At 28.0% G+C, this 17,577-nt stretch overlaps 2 protein-coding genes and 1 long non-coding RNA gene across 6 annotated transcripts; 2 read left to right on the plus strand and 1 right to left on the minus strand.

Moving 5' to 3' along the window:
• Positions 1–148: 148 nt before the first annotated feature.
• Positions 149–4,789, minus strand: LOC120359275. Its single transcript, XR_005576080.1, has 3 exons — positions 4,240–4,789; positions 3,375–3,574; positions 149–1,133 (listed from the first exon to the last, which is right to left on the minus strand). It is a non-coding gene; the product is annotated as an uncharacterized LOC120359275 (long non-coding RNA).
• A 409-nt stretch (positions 4,790–5,198) lies between these two features.
• Positions 5,199–9,846, plus strand: LOC113004328 (odorant receptor 43a-like). Of its 2 annotated transcripts, none has more exons than XM_039456180.1 (7): positions 5,199–5,353; positions 6,548–6,817; positions 7,058–7,526; positions 7,775–7,880; positions 8,086–8,205; positions 9,392–9,547; positions 9,708–9,846. In XM_039456180.1, exons 1-7 carry the CDS (start codon positions 5,329–5,331, stop codon positions 9,759–9,761), a joined length of 1,200 nt encoding a protein of 399 aa, XP_039312114.1. In that variant the 5' UTR covers positions 5,199–5,328; the 3' UTR covers positions 9,762–9,846. The 2 variants fall into 2 exon arrangements, with proteins under 2 accessions (XP_039312114.1, XP_025993159.2); XM_026137374.2 differs by having other exon boundaries at positions 7,781–7,880.
• Positions 9,847–10,852: 1,006 nt separating this feature from the next.
• LOC105198230 (odorant receptor 43a) lies at positions 10,853–16,574 on the plus strand. Of its 3 annotated transcripts, none has more exons than XM_039456186.1 (7): positions 10,853–11,494; positions 12,673–12,942; positions 13,327–13,798; positions 14,543–14,642; positions 14,877–14,996; positions 16,076–16,231; positions 16,381–16,521. In XM_039456186.1, the coding sequence occupies exons 1-7, from the start codon at positions 11,470–11,472 to the stop codon at positions 16,393–16,395; spliced, it is 1,158 nt and encodes a 385-aa protein (XP_039312120.1). In that variant the 5' UTR covers positions 10,853–11,469; the 3' UTR covers positions 16,396–16,521. The 3 variants fall into 3 exon arrangements, with proteins under 3 accessions (XP_039312120.1, XP_025993147.1, XP_039312119.1); XM_026137362.2 differs by having other exon boundaries at positions 10,854–11,494; positions 16,396–16,574; XM_039456185.1 differs by having other exon boundaries at positions 10,854–11,494; positions 13,327–13,765; positions 16,396–16,574.
• The last annotated feature ends 1,003 nt before the right edge of the window (positions 16,575–17,577 follow it).

The raw sequence follows: 17,577 nt of genomic DNA on the forward strand, positions 1-17,577 counted from the left end.
ATTATATACCCATGTGTTTTCCTGTTTCAATTGCTTCACTTTACATGCTTTTTACAACTATTTACTGATTGTTAGGCGGAAAAAGGATAGTCGTGACCGATATTTAGAAGTGTTTTAAAGTCATCTGCTTAGTTTGTTTTATCCAAATTGGCTTTATTTACAAATGGCATGTCGGACAAAATTACGTGTCATTTCACGCAATTTCTCGCTTCTGACGTCACGACTTCAATATGGCCGTGGCGAGTACTCAGGAGCCTTAACTGCTTATTTTTCCGGAAAAATTAATTCCTCTTTGTGACCTAAAAATGAAATCATACTTAATAAACCAAACATTTTCATTATTTAAATCAAAGAGAAAACTAAGAGCGGTCAAGTCGGCATTTTTTCTATAACACTCAAATTCTTGGCGCACTAACAACTCACATCCATTTTGACCAGAACTAAAATCACATCCATTTGGCGACACTGCCGATAAAAATGGTTCAAGTATGTGCTAAAATTCTGTAGTGGTAGTAGGCCGGTATTCATATTCAATTCTTATATTTAAGACCATCTTAAGTGTCATATACATACACACACACACGCGCGCGCGTGTTTGTGTGTATGTATATGACACTTAAGAATTTGTTTTACTCACCGACACGATGCGTAGCAGCGGAGTTATAACTATGTCGCGGCTACGTTGATTTGCAAAATATAAATATGCGATTCAAATTATAGTGACGTTCGAAATAATTAGTCTTCTAACGGACAGTTTTGTGTATAAGATAATTACAAACTATTCCGAATGTAATAGATGAAATTATAAATAGTAGACAACTCTCCTCTAGGATTGCTCCGCCGACGCCTAATGTCGTCCTGAACTCTTTTTCTCCTCTTCTCTTGTTCCTCCATGACATGACACTCACTCGTGAAAATACCGATTAATTACATATTACGGTAAAGAATAGACGATCACGCGGTACTTTGTACAACACTCCCGACGTTTACGTCATAATCACAAAATACTTTATTATATTACAATGGAAAAATCAAAGCATCATTGTACGCACGCAAATAAACTATGAATGTATTTGACGTTTTGATTCGCAGCCTTTTGTTAATAACTCAAAAACGGAGCCGGCGGGTTTAACCTGAAACCATACAATACGACGTGATTAATAAAGCGGAGTTAATAATTAAAACGCGGTGGACCATTTAAAAATACAAGTACATGATTTAGTTAATATTTCGCGAGATAATACACGAAGAGGCTCGCGATGCTACCTGCTCGCTCAAATCTTGGAATGCGAATGATAGCGCGGTGACCTTGCGTAAACACTTCGCGTTGTAAACAACACACAAGGGCAACAAATTCCAAGGACGTGTGTCAGCTAAATTTCTTAAATGATTTACAGATTGTTTATAAAATTATACGCTGATACAAATGAGTATACGTCAAATCTCAAAATTTTGTATAAACTTTGCAAAGCTCCACGGTGTAAAATAAAAATTGCACGAAAATGTGGTTTACAGCATTCGAAAGCGCGAATCTTTATCTTTAATTTGCGTATTTGTTGAGCGTTGTACGATTTTTTATCACCGAGTTATTCAACACTGAAGCAACAATAGTCTCGCGCGGCGAGAGACTCCGCATTATGTGCGTCGTGTCTTTAAATGCCCCACTCGGGTTGTTGACCGCACACGCTGCGTCACGCCGCGCGCTGTCTAGCCAGCCGCCCCACTCTTCTCGGGCGCAAGGTCATTCGCACTACCCGAGGCGCACGTGGTCAGACGGCGGCGGCGTGACGTAGCGTGCGCGGTCAACAACCCGAGTGGGGCATTTAACAGAGACGGCGCGCCGCGGCGCGGCATGCGGAGTCTCTCTCGCTGCGCGAGACTATTGTTGCTTCAAAGTTGAATAACTCGGTGTTAAAAAAATCGTACAGCGCTCAACAAAAACGCAAATTAAAGATAAAGATTCGTGCTTTTGAATGCTATAAACCACATTTTCGTGCAATTTTTATTTTACCCCGTGGAGCTTTGCAAAGTTTATAGAAAATTTTGTGATTAAGATATATATATATACACACACGCGCGCGCGCGCGCGCGCGTGTGTGTGTGTGTGTGTGTGTGTGTATGTGTGTGTATGATACTTAAGATGGTCTTAAATATAAGAATCGAATATAAATATCGATACCATGACTACATGATTTTAATGCAAACTTAATTGAACTATTTTTATCGGCAGTGTCGCAAAATGGATGTGATTTTAGTTCACATTCCGGCCAAAATAGGAGTTGTTAGTACGACGCAAATTTGAGCGTTATAAGAAAAATGCCGGCATGGCCGTTCTCAAATTCCTCTCTGCTTAAACTAACCGTTCATGTGAAGTAAAAACAATGAAATATTTTTATGATCCATTCAAATTTGGAATCACTTTGGACAAAACAAACATTAATAATCTTAACTTATAGTATAAATTATAAAAATTGTACTTTCTGTAATTGTGTTTGTGTGCATACATAAGTGTATGCATGTAATCGATCTATTCAATTCGCAATAAATCAAATCTTCGCTTGTCTAATAAAATTACATAATTTAAATAATTAATCTTATTTCTTCTCCATTAGACTGATTTAATAATTTTTCAACAATTAATCAATATAAAATGTATTTTTTTAGTGTGAAAAAATATATAACGCTACGTATGAATGTGTATGGTATACACTAAGTCCTAAAACAGCAAAAGACTTGACGTTAATTATGCTCTGTGCAAAGAAACCATTCAATCTCACAGCGGGAAAAATAATCCCAATGACAATGTCTACATTCTATAGTGTAAGTTATGTAAAGCAAAATATGAAATTATTATACATATTATAATTTCTTAATATATTTCTTCAAAGCTTTCAGTATTTTACTGTTAAAAATCAAACATTTCAGTTATTAAAAACGTCGATGGGTTATATATCTATGTTATTTGCTATTCGAAATTAATGATGAAAAGTTACTTGATAAATCGATACGTTGCTAGTTTAACAACATATACATATATGTAAAATAAAAATAAATAGTTTACATAAATATATTATGCATTAATTTTATTGTCAAATTTTGACCACAGATCCATAGCCATCTGTTTAATTAATTTGTTTACAATCTGTCAACAAAGTTTATTAACATATTATGTCAAGAGATTAGTGGTAGAAATCGGAAAGAGTGTGCGCGAGGATAATCTGACGATAGATTAGTAGTAAAAATTGAACCAAAATTACAAATTTTGGTCGATTACGGCCGCCACTCTATTGGTATAATGTGACTAGATTTATTACATTTTTATGACAATTTAGCGATATCTTCAAATATTAGAGATTGTGTGTAAAATTTATTACCTTTCTGCAATCAAAAATTGGTAGCATATGCTTTGCTCAAAATTTGTCTCTGCAAATTTTGCTACTTGGACTACACATTAAGTAGTATATAATTTCTACTAAGCTGCATTAATTCCTCCTTACAAAGTAGTTCGTCATTGTATTTGTATGGTAAACGACAACATGCAGCTTTGGAATGGTATGCAAAGAAGCTGATGATTCTGAAAACAACAATCAGAGACAATATCAATTCTGTGTCTCTGCTAAATTCTGTTTTATATTACAAAAACGCATCAAACAATTGTATGCAAAAGCAGTAGTAGTTGTTTATCATAGCTTGCACAACACAAAATAAAAGAAAAATGCTTCTTTTTGCAAGGCCAAGTTTATTTAATAATTGTAATAAAAAATTAAAGCGCATAGTATAATTTTAATTTAGTAATGTCAACATTATCTTATATGTACATCATAAGAATTTTTCTCTTAATTTGTTCTTTTGTTTACTTTCCTAATATAAAAAAATATAACAGACAACTGGCAGAACGCTTTATTTCTCTTTTTGCGATTTGCTGCACTTTAAAACGCTTAAAGACATATTTGAATTTCACAATTACCTAAAACTCTATTGTGGAATGTTTCCTCCTTAAATAGAAATATGAAAAATAATATTTTTGAATAGAGTACCGTTTGTATGTTGTATGTACAATATACATAATGTATATGCAGATAAAGAAAATAAAAAATAATAGCACACACTAATGATTTGAGAAGCACTCATTTTTATATTTTAATACATTTTATTCGTATAGTTTTTTAAGGCATAAACATTTACAAGTTCACGGTCTTTCAGCATTATTTTGACAAATTAGTATCGTCAAATTATCACCTGTCACTCATTTCTTCACACCGTTCTCGTTATGTGTCTACATCCCAACTGTCTGGTCAAAACAAATCTGCAGCTATACACTCATTAATATGCATCATCAAATTTATAATAATGAAATAATTAATAAAAGTAATTAATCACAATTACAATTGCTTCAATTACACTGTAATTTAAATGTATTATATATTGCAACTCGATAATTGCTGTAATTGTAATTGTTTTAACTGTATAATTTACACTGTTTGTAACATATAACAATCCACATTATGTTTAGCATGTAAATTCATGTGGTTGCATTTTTCTAACTTTTTATATGCTATCAACGACACAGATATGTTGTTATCTGGACAACGGCTTTTCCGTTTTAAGCGTTTTAATCTTAAGGCTCAATCCGTGTGACACAAGATACGTGTCACAAATAATGCATTATTTATCCTTGTTATTTGAATGTTAAACAAGAATAAATAGTGCATTATGCACTCATTTGGATTCTCATTGACAATTTGTCACTTTAAATTAACGGAAAGAATTTGATCCTTTCCATCTTCTGGCTATGCCTCGACTGACTGGTAGAGACAATGGGCTACAGCTATAGATTCATTAATAATGCACCACCAAAATGTCCAGCAAAAATGGAAACTTTTTTCTGTCTGCGATGACACTTTTTAGCAACGCAGAAGGTATCTACAAATGTATACTTTCTGTGTAAAATTTTCAACGGTTTGACTCGTTTTGTCTCTTCATTTTGTGTCTGAGAAAGTTTTTATCTCATAGGCAATTGCAACTATCTACGAGCTCTTCGATAGCAAAAGGAAAAAGTATATAAAAGCATATAAAAAAAGTACAGTTGTACAGGTCGGTAAACTTTAAACGCTCATTTTGCGTTGCCACTATTATAATTTATACATTACATCCTTTCGCCGAATGAAAACTTTGACGAGAGTATAATAGCAAGTGTTCCTTCTAATTGTTACAATATTTACGACGGCGCATCGTGTCATGTTTCAAGAGTTTCATTGGTAGTACGCGTCTTAGCAACGTCTAGGGAATAACATCGTTGATGAAAAAAGACCAGTAACGCTTTCACCAATGGATAGTTCAAACAAATATAATGGTGTACCTTTTCATTATCAGTTAATAATTTTAACAAAAAAAGATTTAATTTAAAACAACACTTTTCTGTATCATAATTAAAAAATAATTAATTTTTACATTTAATTTAGTTTTTTTTATAAAAAAAGTTGTTCTATATATTTAATAAACTTCTATCTAAATAGTGATTGGTAGAACTCTACGGTTAATAAACTAACGTTGATTAGAATTATATCGTATTACTATTTACTGACAAAGGAAACCTTGATCGTAAAATGAGAAATTCAGATTTTAATGAAACTTAGCATAAATGTAGAGAAAATAAATATATAAATTTAGAAATTTTTACTTGTGGCTAAAAAACGGTTTGAAGGGATGAAACCACTCTTTAAAAGTAACAAGACTTGCGCCTTTCTTTAATATATCTCGTAAACTAACAAAATACCAAAAAATTTTATACCAATATTTTACAGTAAAAATGTCTATTTAATTATGCTATTTATTTTCCCAAAAAAATTCTTTCCTAATTTATTTTTTAATTACTTTCTATTTTTTACATTAAAATTCCAATTTTATTACAACTTCATATAAATGTAAAGGGGGTAAATACTCAAATTTAGAAATTTTTATTTGTTGCTAAAAATGATTCAAAGGGGTGAATTAGTTATGAACACATGGATACACGTAAAATAAAACCACCTTAACTTTATTGGTTTGTATTATACTATTATATACAAAACTTTAATCTTTGAAAACAATTTTTTTAGAAAATTAATAGAGTAATTAGAGATATTAGTATTGTGAAACTTTGATGTAAAACATTTTATTTGGTATGTAATATTTTGTTTAGCTTACAAAGTATATTTTAAAAAAGCTAAAATATTTTTATATTTGAGAGGTAATTTCGCCCTTTCAAACCGTTTTTTAGTTGCAACTAAAAATTTTTACATTCATATATTTACTCTTTCTACATTTATGCCAAATTTCATACAAATCTAAATTTTTCACTTCACGAGATTTCTTTCTAAGTTATTATCAAGAACCAAAATGGTATTCCACTATCCCCTCCAAACCTTTATATTTTTATATAATTTTATATAATTAAATATAATTAAATATAATAATAAATAATATATGATCAACTTTTAGATATATAATTATCTATAATTATTTATAAAAATTTATGTATAAAAATTTTTTACGGATGATTACGTAGATTTAGAATGGGCGATTGGTCTACATCGCAGTGTATTGAACATGATTGGCTTGTGGCCGCAACAGAATAAAGATCAGCATGATGAATTTTTTTCAAAGTTTCGGATGCTGTTTAACACTACGTTGATAATATTTGTATTAATTATACCGGCTTTAGCTCAACTAATAAAAATATGGGGTGACATGATCCAAATAATAGATAATTTACAATTTACCTTGCCTTTTTTGTTATCGATACTCAAAATCTTCATTATGTGGTATAAAAAAAAAGGTATTTTATTGATTAACAAATTTAAGACTCATCTTGTAAAATTTATCTTTTCTTTATTACTTTATTAAACAAAATATTTTCACCTTATAAAATATTAAATGTTAGATACAATATGTAAATGTAAAATTTAAATTAATTACTATGACGACTAAAAAAGCACATAAAACTAAGGCAAAAAATAGAGTTTTTTGTGTATATGTATAATTAAGGACACTGAAGTTAAGGACATTATTTTTCTAGTTTTATCGCTGTTGATTAACATAATTATAAAAGACTGGATGCGAGTGAAAATGAATAAAGAGCGAAATGTCATGCTAAGAAATGCCAGAATTACTCGTATACTTATCAAAGGCGGAATATTCGTTGCCATTTTCGCAGCGTTTATTAGAATGAGTCCTACATTTTTTAAACAATACTTCGGGCATGTGAAAAATCTCACTAATCTTGAAAAATCTTTACCGATTCCTACACACTACTGGTACGATATATCCAACAGCCCGATATACGAGCTAACATATCTAGCACAAACAATCAGCGTATTTACATGCGCTCTAACTTACGTTGTAATCGACAACTTCCTTGGACTACTGATCTTACATGTATGTGGTCAAATGGAGAGTCTGCATCTGCGATTATTGAATTTGGGAAAGGATCCGGACTTCAGAGCGGTTTTAAAGTACAACGTTAAAGACCACATCCGCTTAATCAGGTTCTCACAAAAACAAGTCATATTCAAGTATAAATTAAACGGATTTAATTTTTTTTCCTTAAAAAAATTTATTAAAAAATTTATCACCGAGGTTTAAATTCCTAAAAATACACAATATAATTTTGTTTTATAATTTATCTTCCAAATTTCTTAAAAAAAATTTTTGAAAGTAAAATTTTCTATAATTTCAAGGGAACATAAATGATTTATTGCACTAGTGTTATCTTATATTTTATATCACATCTAAGTTGCAGATTTGTAGAAGCCATTGATGACACGTTCAATTTATTGCTGCTTGGCATAATAGGCTTCAGTTGCATACTAATCAGTCTTCTTGGATTTCTAATGGTTAATGTAAGTAAAATTAATAATTTAATTTTTTTTTAACTTATTTTATTATAGTTAAAGCTAATATCTTATTAAGATATTTCTTTTTTGTTATTATAAATTATTATAAATATCAATTTTTTATGTAATAATTTAGAAATAATAAAATACTATACTGTAAAATATATAATACATTTTAAAACATAATGTATCTAATTTACATTTAGTTTAGGCTATTAATCAAGATAGTCACTTGTCGATCCCAAAAATAACTTGGTACTTTTCTGCAATTGCAAGTATGTTATTGCAATCGGGTCTTTATTGTACAGTTGGTGAATTACTTGTAAATCAAGTAAGTTTAATAATAGTTTTTATAAGAGTATTAACATCAAAGTGCAAATTATTCAATCAAATTCCATGACTTGAAATATCTTTATAATTTTTACTTTATATGTTAAAGTTATTTAAAAATCATTATATAATTTTTATAGAATTAATAAAAATAAGAGAAAAACATCTAGATAATATATAAAAAATAGCCGTTTATTTAATGGCATTAAATATGTACAATTTATGATGGTTTGACATTTATTTTTACTTTCTTTCTCTCTCTCTCTCTCTCTCTCTCTCTCTCTCTCTCTTATTATTTTAAATTTTTTAACTTAAAAATTTATTATTTAATAAATTTTAATATTGATGTTTATGCCGTGAACCCGCTATTTAAAGTAACAAGTACTATTAAATTATCTTCAAAAGTTTTCTTTAATGTGATTTAGTACAGTTCTTTTAAATTGTATTTAATTAAGCATACTTTAATCTTGGAACAATTTGTTTTGCTTTTCTTTAACTTTATTTTATTTCCAATTGACTTAACGTATACCTTATGCGTGCTAATTCAAACTATTATTAAGTCATATGATTGAAGAATAGCTAATTTAAAAAAAGCAACTCAATTGTCTAATCTGATTTATGATATTTGTACATAAAAATAATAAGCATATCCACACATTACTAAACGAGTATTTTGTATTAGTAGATAAATATACGTTTTTACATCTCAAATTTATATATAACATGTCCTTACCACTGAAAAATTGTCATAAAAACGTTATTACTACTCAAACATACTCATCTGCAATACGCTTCAACAGTTCATTTTTCTGGAAAAATTTCTATTTGCGACATAAAATTAAATAATACTATTAAACCAAACATTTTTATATTATTCAAACTAACCGTTCACGTGAGGAAAAAAACGGTAAAACATTTTTATAATGATTAGTCCAAGTTTTCTTTTGAAGAAAACAATCATTAATAATCTCAACTTATAGTATAATTTATAAAAATGGTACTTTTTGTAATTGTGTGCGTGCGCGTACGTAGGTGTGTAATCAACCCATTCAATTTGCAATAAATCAAATCTTTATTACTTTTAAAATAAAACAATATAATTTTAATAATTAATGCTATTTCTTCTTTATTAGACTGATTTAATAATTTTTCAGCAATTAATAAATATAAAATGTATTTTCTTTTAGTCTGAAAAAATACATAGAACTACGTATGAATGTATATGGTATACTCTAAACTTGAAAACAGCAAAAGACTTGACATTAATTATGCTGTGTGCAAAGAGACAACTAAATATCACAGCAGGAAAAATATTCCCAATGACAATGACAACATTCTGCAGCGTGAGTTATGTGAAGCATATAAAATATGGGATTAATTTTATTTTTTATTTTTGAATAATGATACATAATGTATCTTTTTTGATTATTATACAAATTATAATTTCTTAATATATTACTTTAAAGCTTTCAGCACTTTACTGTAAAAAATCATACATTTCAGATATTAAAAACATCTATGGGTTATATATCTATGTTACTTGCGGTTCGAAATTAATAACGAAAAATTAGATAAATCGATTCATTATTTATTCAACATATGGTATGATGATGTAAAATTAAAAATAAATTGTTTTTATAAATTTGCTATGCATTAATTTTATTATCAGATTTTAATCGCAGATCCGTAGCCATGAAAAATGACGTTTTTTAATACAGTACCGTTTATGTTATAATATATAATATACATATTTTATATGCAGATAAAAAGCATAAAAAATATAGCACACACTAATGATGTGCAAGTTACACATTTTTCCATTTTAAGCATTTTATTCTTATAATTTTTTAAGGTTTAAACATTCATAAGTTCACAGTCTTTCAGCACTAATTCGAATTAATAACAAAATATTACTCGTCACTTATTTCTTCACATCGTTCTTGTTATGTGTCTACATCCCAACTATGTAGTCAAAACAACTCTGCAGCTATACATTATTAATAATACATCCAAGTATAATAACGTAATGTAATATAATTGATTAATAAAAGTAATTAATCACAATTACAATTGCACCAACACTGCAAATTAAATGTAATTTTAACTCGACAGTTACTGTAATATTGTAATTACTTTAACTGTAATTTAGACTGTCTGCAACATCGTCATATGGTAATCCACATTTATGTTTAGTAAATTCAAAGCTCGATCTCTTTTTTTATAACATATAAGGTAATTTGTTTGTAGTTTTCTCTATTGAGTAGAAAATTTTTATAATACTATTAAAGTTTTAATTATGAACAAATTATTGATTTTAAACCTGCACAATTTTTAGAAGACAAACATGAGTAACGAGGGAGGAGAGTTCACAGCCATCACCGATTTCAAATTTTCGCTATTTTTTGTTTGACGGTTACACTGAAGAGAATCCACATCATAGATCAAAATGTCTGTATGTTACTAGAATTGTATGTTATTATAGAATTTATAATACGATTGTATTGAAAATTTTTGAATTATATATGTTTCAACGGATTACGGAAAGTCTCGTATATGTATCTTGTTGTGTTCGCACTAATAACCAGGACGGCTCATATTAGCAATTTAATTGGATTTGTTTTAATTTCAGAATTGTTAAATTTATATTTGTTTATGTAATAAGCATGTTATTTTTATAGTATTTTTAAGACATAAACATTTGCGCACGTATATCTTTCCGCACAAATTCGTATATATCCTCAAATTGTCACTTGTCACTTATTTCTTTGTATCGTTCTCGTTATGTGACCACATCCCAACTGGCTGATCAAAACAACTCTGCAGCTATACATTCATTAATAATGCATTGTCCAAATGTCCAGCAAACGTTAATTTTTTTCTCTTTTTATGCGAAATTTTCAACAGCTTGACTCATTTCGTCTTTTTATGCGAACATGGAACATTTTTTTCTTCTGCTCGGTTTCAACTCTTCATCTGCAAAGTCTTCGGCAGCATAAGCGAAAAAAAAGTACAAAACGATGTGAAAAAGTACAGTTCTACCAGTCAGTAAACTTCAAATGTCCATCGTACCATTATAATTTATACATCATACCCTTCGTTGAAGGAACATTTTAACAAGACTATAATAACACATGTTCGTTCTGGTTGCTATAATATTTACGACGGTGCAATATACCGCAGAATTTCGTTCGAAGCATGCGTAGTAGTAATGTTCAGAAAATGGGGATGATATCGTTGACAAAGAGAAACCAGTAATCTTTTACCAATGGATCGTTCAAGCGAATATAATGGTGTTCTTTTTATTATCAATATTATAAATCTTAATAAAAAAATAGATTTAATATAAAATAATATCTTTTTGTATCAATTCAGGATTTTATTGCAATAAATATTTACTTTTTAAAGAAGAAAGAAAAGAATTGGAAAGTCAAATGCAATTAATGTTGGGTACAAGTGATTAATAAATGTAATTAATTACAATTACAATTGCATTAATTACAATTACATTGTAATTAAAATTACGCTGTAATTGCCATTCAAATAATTACAATTGTAGTAATTGTTAAATAACAATTACACTTAATGCAGTTACAATTGTATTTATTTTAGTTAAAATTATAATTGCATATAATTATTTTTACAATTACATAAATATATAAAGCAAAATAATAAGTTGAGTGCGAGCTGCTCTATTCTATCCACATTAATCAAAACTGCATAATCAACTACAATTACCAATTATAATAATAAAAACTGTCAGCAATGTTTTTTCGTAATTACTAATTGTAAAATTCAACCAATTACAAATACTTATTAATTATATTTGTAGAAATATAATTAATTGCAATTAATTTTCAATGTAACTGTAATTGTAATTTAGTTACAACAATAATCGTAATTCAGTTCTGCCCAACACTGGAGACAATAAGACATTTGAATTTTGATGTTACAATCAATATACTTTTTTTAAATATTTATATAATAATATTTTACATTTTATCATCAAATTAGTTTGCTGCATTTCTGACACGTTAATTAGATTATAAATACACTCTACTTATACAATAGTTTCAAAATTTACCAAATGTCCTATTGTATAATACTCAGCGTTTCAATATTTTTTTCTCACAAATATTTTCTTAATGTTAATGTAAACATAATACGTTCTTCTATCAATGTTAGTATGTTTATATTAATAAGTTAATATTTTAATTTAAAAAATAAAATTTTAAAATACTTCAAGAAACATATTTTTCATAACTGTGTATATGTATTGTCTTCAATTTTCTAAATTTTTATAATACATAAAGTTATTAAAAAAAGTGTATTATATTGTGTCTTACAATGTAAAGTAATATTTCAAGTGCCCCCTTATAATATTTTAATATGCAAAAATTGTGAAACAGTGTAAAGTGACATTCCAATAAAGGCTTCTTTCTAATCTATATTTGATTAATTAATTACGTAGATTTAGAATGGGCTATCGGTCTGAATCGTCGCATGTTGAAAATTGTCGGTTTGTGGCCGGAAGAAAGTAAAAATCATCGCGAAGAATTATTATCGAAGCTTCGATTTCTAGTAAACGTCATGACTCTGATTTTCATATTGATTATACCGGCTTTAGTATCATTGATAAGAGTATGGGGTGATATGATACTGATGATAGATAATTTACAATTCACCCTGCCACTTTTGATAACGGCACTAAAAGTCTTCATCATGTGGTACAAGAAAGGAGGTATTGTATCATTTAATAATTTATTTGCCTCTGTTTTTTACCTAAAGCACGTTTTACTTAACGCTTGCAATACTCGCGAGCATCATTTTTCCTTGTTTAATATTTGATCAACAACAAAGATGAAATTCCATGAGCATTGCAAACATTAAGTGGAACGCACCCCTAATTTACTAACTTGCTCTTTTTTTTGAAATTACAAATTTTAAAGTCTATTAGACTACTAAAATTAACTACCAATTAAGCTGAAGATACAGTATCATAATAATAATGCAAAAAAATAGTATAATAATTTTATAAGCATCCGACGTAGCTCATCCTGTGCGAGGGCATTCCTTGGACGGGGTGTGTTATATGCAATATATTAAAGACACATTATTTTCCCAGCTTTATCGCCATTGATTAATATGATTGTGAAAGATTGGATGAGAATAAAAATAGAAGAAGAACGAAACATCATGCTAAAACAAGCCAGGATCATCCGCCTGCTTGCTATGTGTGGAGTGCTCATGATAATTTCTACAATACTGATTTCCATCTGCTGTTTTCTTTTCGGATGGACACTTAGACATGTAACGAATCTCACCGATCCAATGGGAAAACCTTTATCAATTCAATCATATTATCTGCACGATGTATCTAGCAGTCCAAACTACGAACTAACGTATGCCATACAAGTAATTGGGCAGTCTGTATCCGGTCTGACTTACACCGCAGTCGATAACTTTCTTGGACTACTGGTTTTACACATATGCGGTCAGATGGAAAATCTGCATCTGCGACTACTCAATCTGGGGAAGGATTCGAAATTCAAAGCAGTTTTAAAGTACAACATCATAGACCATATCCGCTTGATCAGGTTTTAAATCGAAAATATTCACAAATCGTATTCAGACGTGGATCTGCCGAGCACCACACACTTGATCATTCCTTTAAATATTAATTATCTTTTTTCGGAAAAATTATAGAATCTATCATCCAAGTTTGATTTGAGTTTTTTTTAAAACAAATTATAAATGTAGAATTTAGAATTTTTGAATAAACCTTTGATTCTTTGAAATCTATAAAAAGTATGTCGAAAAATGAGCAAAAATAAAACTGCGAATTAATGCTTTTAATCGATTCTTCTCGTCGAAACAATTCTAACGATATGCTGTAATAGAGATCAAATCAGTATAACAGCCAAAAAAGAGACTATAAAGTTGAGTTCTTTAAGGTGGTCCGCAGCGTAGTGGCTGGCAAATATTGCTCAAAATATATTTTTAAAAAATCAAAAAAATAAAATAAGAAATAAAAACAAAAAAATTAAATTGATTATGATCGCGTGGACTGCTGAGCCATATCTGTCAGTCACTGCGCTATCTTAAAGTACTTTATTTCACTGATCATTTTGACTGTTATAACTACCAATTTGACTCCTATTGTAACATATCGTTAAAATTGTCTTGACGAGGAGAATCAAATAAAAATATTAATTCACAGTTCCATTTTTATTTATTTTTTGACATAATCTTTTATATAATTTTAAACAAATTATATAAACAATTTTTATACATTTTTATGCATTTTTATGTTTTAATTTACATTACATCCTAAATTGCAGATCTATAGAAATCATTGATGATACATTTAATTTAATGCTGCTCGGATTATTATTTTTATTTGGGATACTATTTTGTCTTCATGGATTTCTAATAATTAATGTAAGTAAAAATATTTATACAAAATTATTGTGTGCTAATGTTAATATTGCTAATTAATAATACCTGTTAATGAGATACTTAATAAGATTGACATTGCAAGATAAATTTATCAATACTCATCATTAATCTTTAAGCATTTTTCTATTTGTTTCTATCATCATTTTTCGTGCAATAACGTTAAATGATAAAATAATACATTTTTGAATATAACGTACATAATTTACAATAATTCAGGTTGTTAATCGAGGTGGTCACTTGCCAATCGGGCAATTGAGTTTCTATGTCGCTGCGACTCTATGTGTTTTAATGCACATGTGTCTTTATTGTGCAGTTGGAGAATTTCTCGTGACTCAAGTAAGTAAAAAGAGTAATAATTTTTGTAATATATTAAATCTACTAATATGTGAATAATACATTCATGAGAAGAAATTAACTGCGTGCTAATATGAGTTGAAATAGACTTGAAACACGATCATAAAGTGAAACCAGAAATAATATTAAAACTAAATTAATCGTCCATTTTAATAGTGATACCACAAGCATCTAAAAGAACTATAAAAATTATTACAAAAAATATCATTTCAACTAATTATAAGATTTGAATTTAGAAGTGCCTCATTGCATGGTGGGCATCATACCAATTGGAATTTGGAGAGGAGAGAGCGTATATGATGATATTTATTGCAATAACTAGTAATGAAAGAATTTCTTTTTTCAGGCGACATATACAAACAATTTTTTAAATAATAATGATAAATCGCAAATTATCTAATTTTATAACTTAAAATAATTTTATAAGTGGCGTTCCAAAATTCATTGCCAATATTAAAAATTTATAGCATAACATGACGTTAACTATAAATTTTTGTAGAACTGGCAATGTATATCAAAAAGCACAATTTATATACATATTTAGTTACAAATTTATATACATATTTAATTGCAAATAAAAGAGTTGTTTAAAAAGCAACATATAATTTTTGTATATTAATATATAAATTAATATATAAATCATATTACTATATAAATTAAAATAATAATTATACTTGTAGTGTGCTATGTTTATATATTTAATATATTGTATTTATTTATGTTATATGTATATTTGTAAATTATATGTACAGTAAGTGCAAAAATTATTCGCATATCTCTACCGTATAAATACTTGTTACACTCATTGTAAATATTTTAATTTGTACAAGAAATTATAAATATCGTAATTTTTGTAATTATAATTTAATTATATAATTTTTGATAAAGTTAGTTTCATTACAATATAATTTATAGTAGAACATATGTGAATACAATATATATAAGTATACAATATATACGATATAGAAATATAATTTAAATTATTAATGCCATTCTTCTACACACTCAAATGAATTAATTCTTCAAATATCAGTTAGCATATATAAAATATATTTTTACAGTCTGAAAGAATACATTGGGCCACGTATGAGTACATGTGGTACACATTAAATCCAAAGGTAGCAAGAAACTTAATATTAATTATGCTCCGTTCAAAGAAATCACTCAATATAACGGCGGGAAAAATATTTCCGATGACAATGGCTATGTTTTGCAACGTAAGTTATATAAAACATACAAGAGATGTAATAATCTTTTTTTATTTTACTGAAATTGTAAAACAACGGCATTATTTGAAATCATAACGTGTATTTTTATTTCTTAACAATATACTTTCTTCCACGTTTTTAACAATTTATCGTTAAAGATTCAAATGTTTTAGTTACTAAAAACGTCGGCAGGCTATGTATCTGTGTTGCTTGCCCATCGAAATTAAGAATGATAGATCTAGAAGATAAATTAATACGTACTAATACATGCCATTAAAAATAAAATATTTATATAAATATGTTATAGAGAAATGTTATAACAAATATTGAAAACTGTAGCACTGACAATGTAGAATATAAAAAATATATCTTATTTCTTTGATTGTTCTCTAAAAAAATTGCATGGTTATGTTATAAATCAAATATAAATATCTTTATTAATTATCAATTGAATAAAAAAATAATAAAATACACAAAACTAATCAAATAATATTTTATATAAGACATTATTAGACAAGTACATTATTTCCGTTTACAAATTACAAAAACTACTTTTCTGTAATCTATTTTTTTTAGTTAACAGTAAATTTTCTTTAAAAAATGTTAATTTATTATTTAAGAATTATGGTTTTTTTGCGTTTATTTTTACAATTTATATTAATACATTTTTTAAGAGCACAATTTATCTCTTATAATAATTATATTATGTTGACTTAAAAATTGATTAGTCGAAAAAAGATGTATGCTCATTGAATTATTGCATGTCGCGTCATCGCATTGATTGCGATCGACATTACTCCTTAGTTAATATACATATATCGTTTCCAACTTAGTGAAAATTGCTAACAATTTATTTAATAGATTTTATAAGGTAAATATAGTTTATTATTTTCTTTAAATATAGTAAGTAATACTTTATAAATAAAATTTTTGATACACTGAGAAAAAGGTTATTTACTTGACAAAATCTTTCAATGCAATTAAATTTCTTCAGTTCAAGCATTTATGTATTTGACTTAAATATATAAAATATTTAAATTTCAGTTTAAGCATTTAGATATTTAACTTAACTGCATACTTATTTCACTTAAATATCTAAATAATTAACTGTATATAAATTCAATCAAATTGAAAAATTTAATCAAGTTAATAATTTTTTTTTCTCAGTGTAGATATGGCATATATACCAAAGTTAATCATTAATTAAAATATTATTTTTTATACATTAAAAATCATTACATTAATATAATGTATAATGACAGTTATAAGATGGCATGCGAAAAATCATCGACTTCGGGAACATTTAAAAACAATTTTAATATCCGCTTCGCAACACGAGATCTTATTTCATTATC

Source organism: Solenopsis invicta, chromosome 12, assembly GCF_016802725.1.
Source record: "Solenopsis invicta isolate M01_SB chromosome 12, UNIL_Sinv_3.0, whole genome shotgun sequence".
NCBI lineage: Eukaryota > Metazoa > Arthropoda > Insecta > Hymenoptera > Formicidae > Solenopsis > Solenopsis invicta.

Bases quoted from the DNA above. Each gene is read 5' to 3' on its own strand.
- LOC113004328 (XM_039456180.1), top strand. From the start codon at position 5,329: ATGGATAGTTCAAACAAATATAATG. The intron at 5,354-6,547 runs GTGTACCTTTTC...ATGATTACGTAG, and splicing joins TAGTTCAAACAAATATAATG to ATTTAGAATGGGCGATTGGT. The intron at 8,206-9,391 runs GTAAGTTTAATA...ATTTTCTTTTAG, and splicing joins GTGAATTACTTGTAAATCAA to TCTGAAAAAATACATAGAAC.
- LOC105198230 (XM_026137362.2), top strand. From the start codon at position 11,470: ATGGATCGTTCAAGCGAATATAATG. The intron at 11,495-12,672 runs GTGTTCTTTTTA...TTAATTACGTAG, and splicing joins TCGTTCAAGCGAATATAATG to ATTTAGAATGGGCTATCGGT. The intron at 16,232-16,395 runs GTAAGTTATATA...CAAATGTTTTAG, and splicing joins CAATGGCTATGTTTTGCAAC to TTACTAAAAACGTCGGCAGG.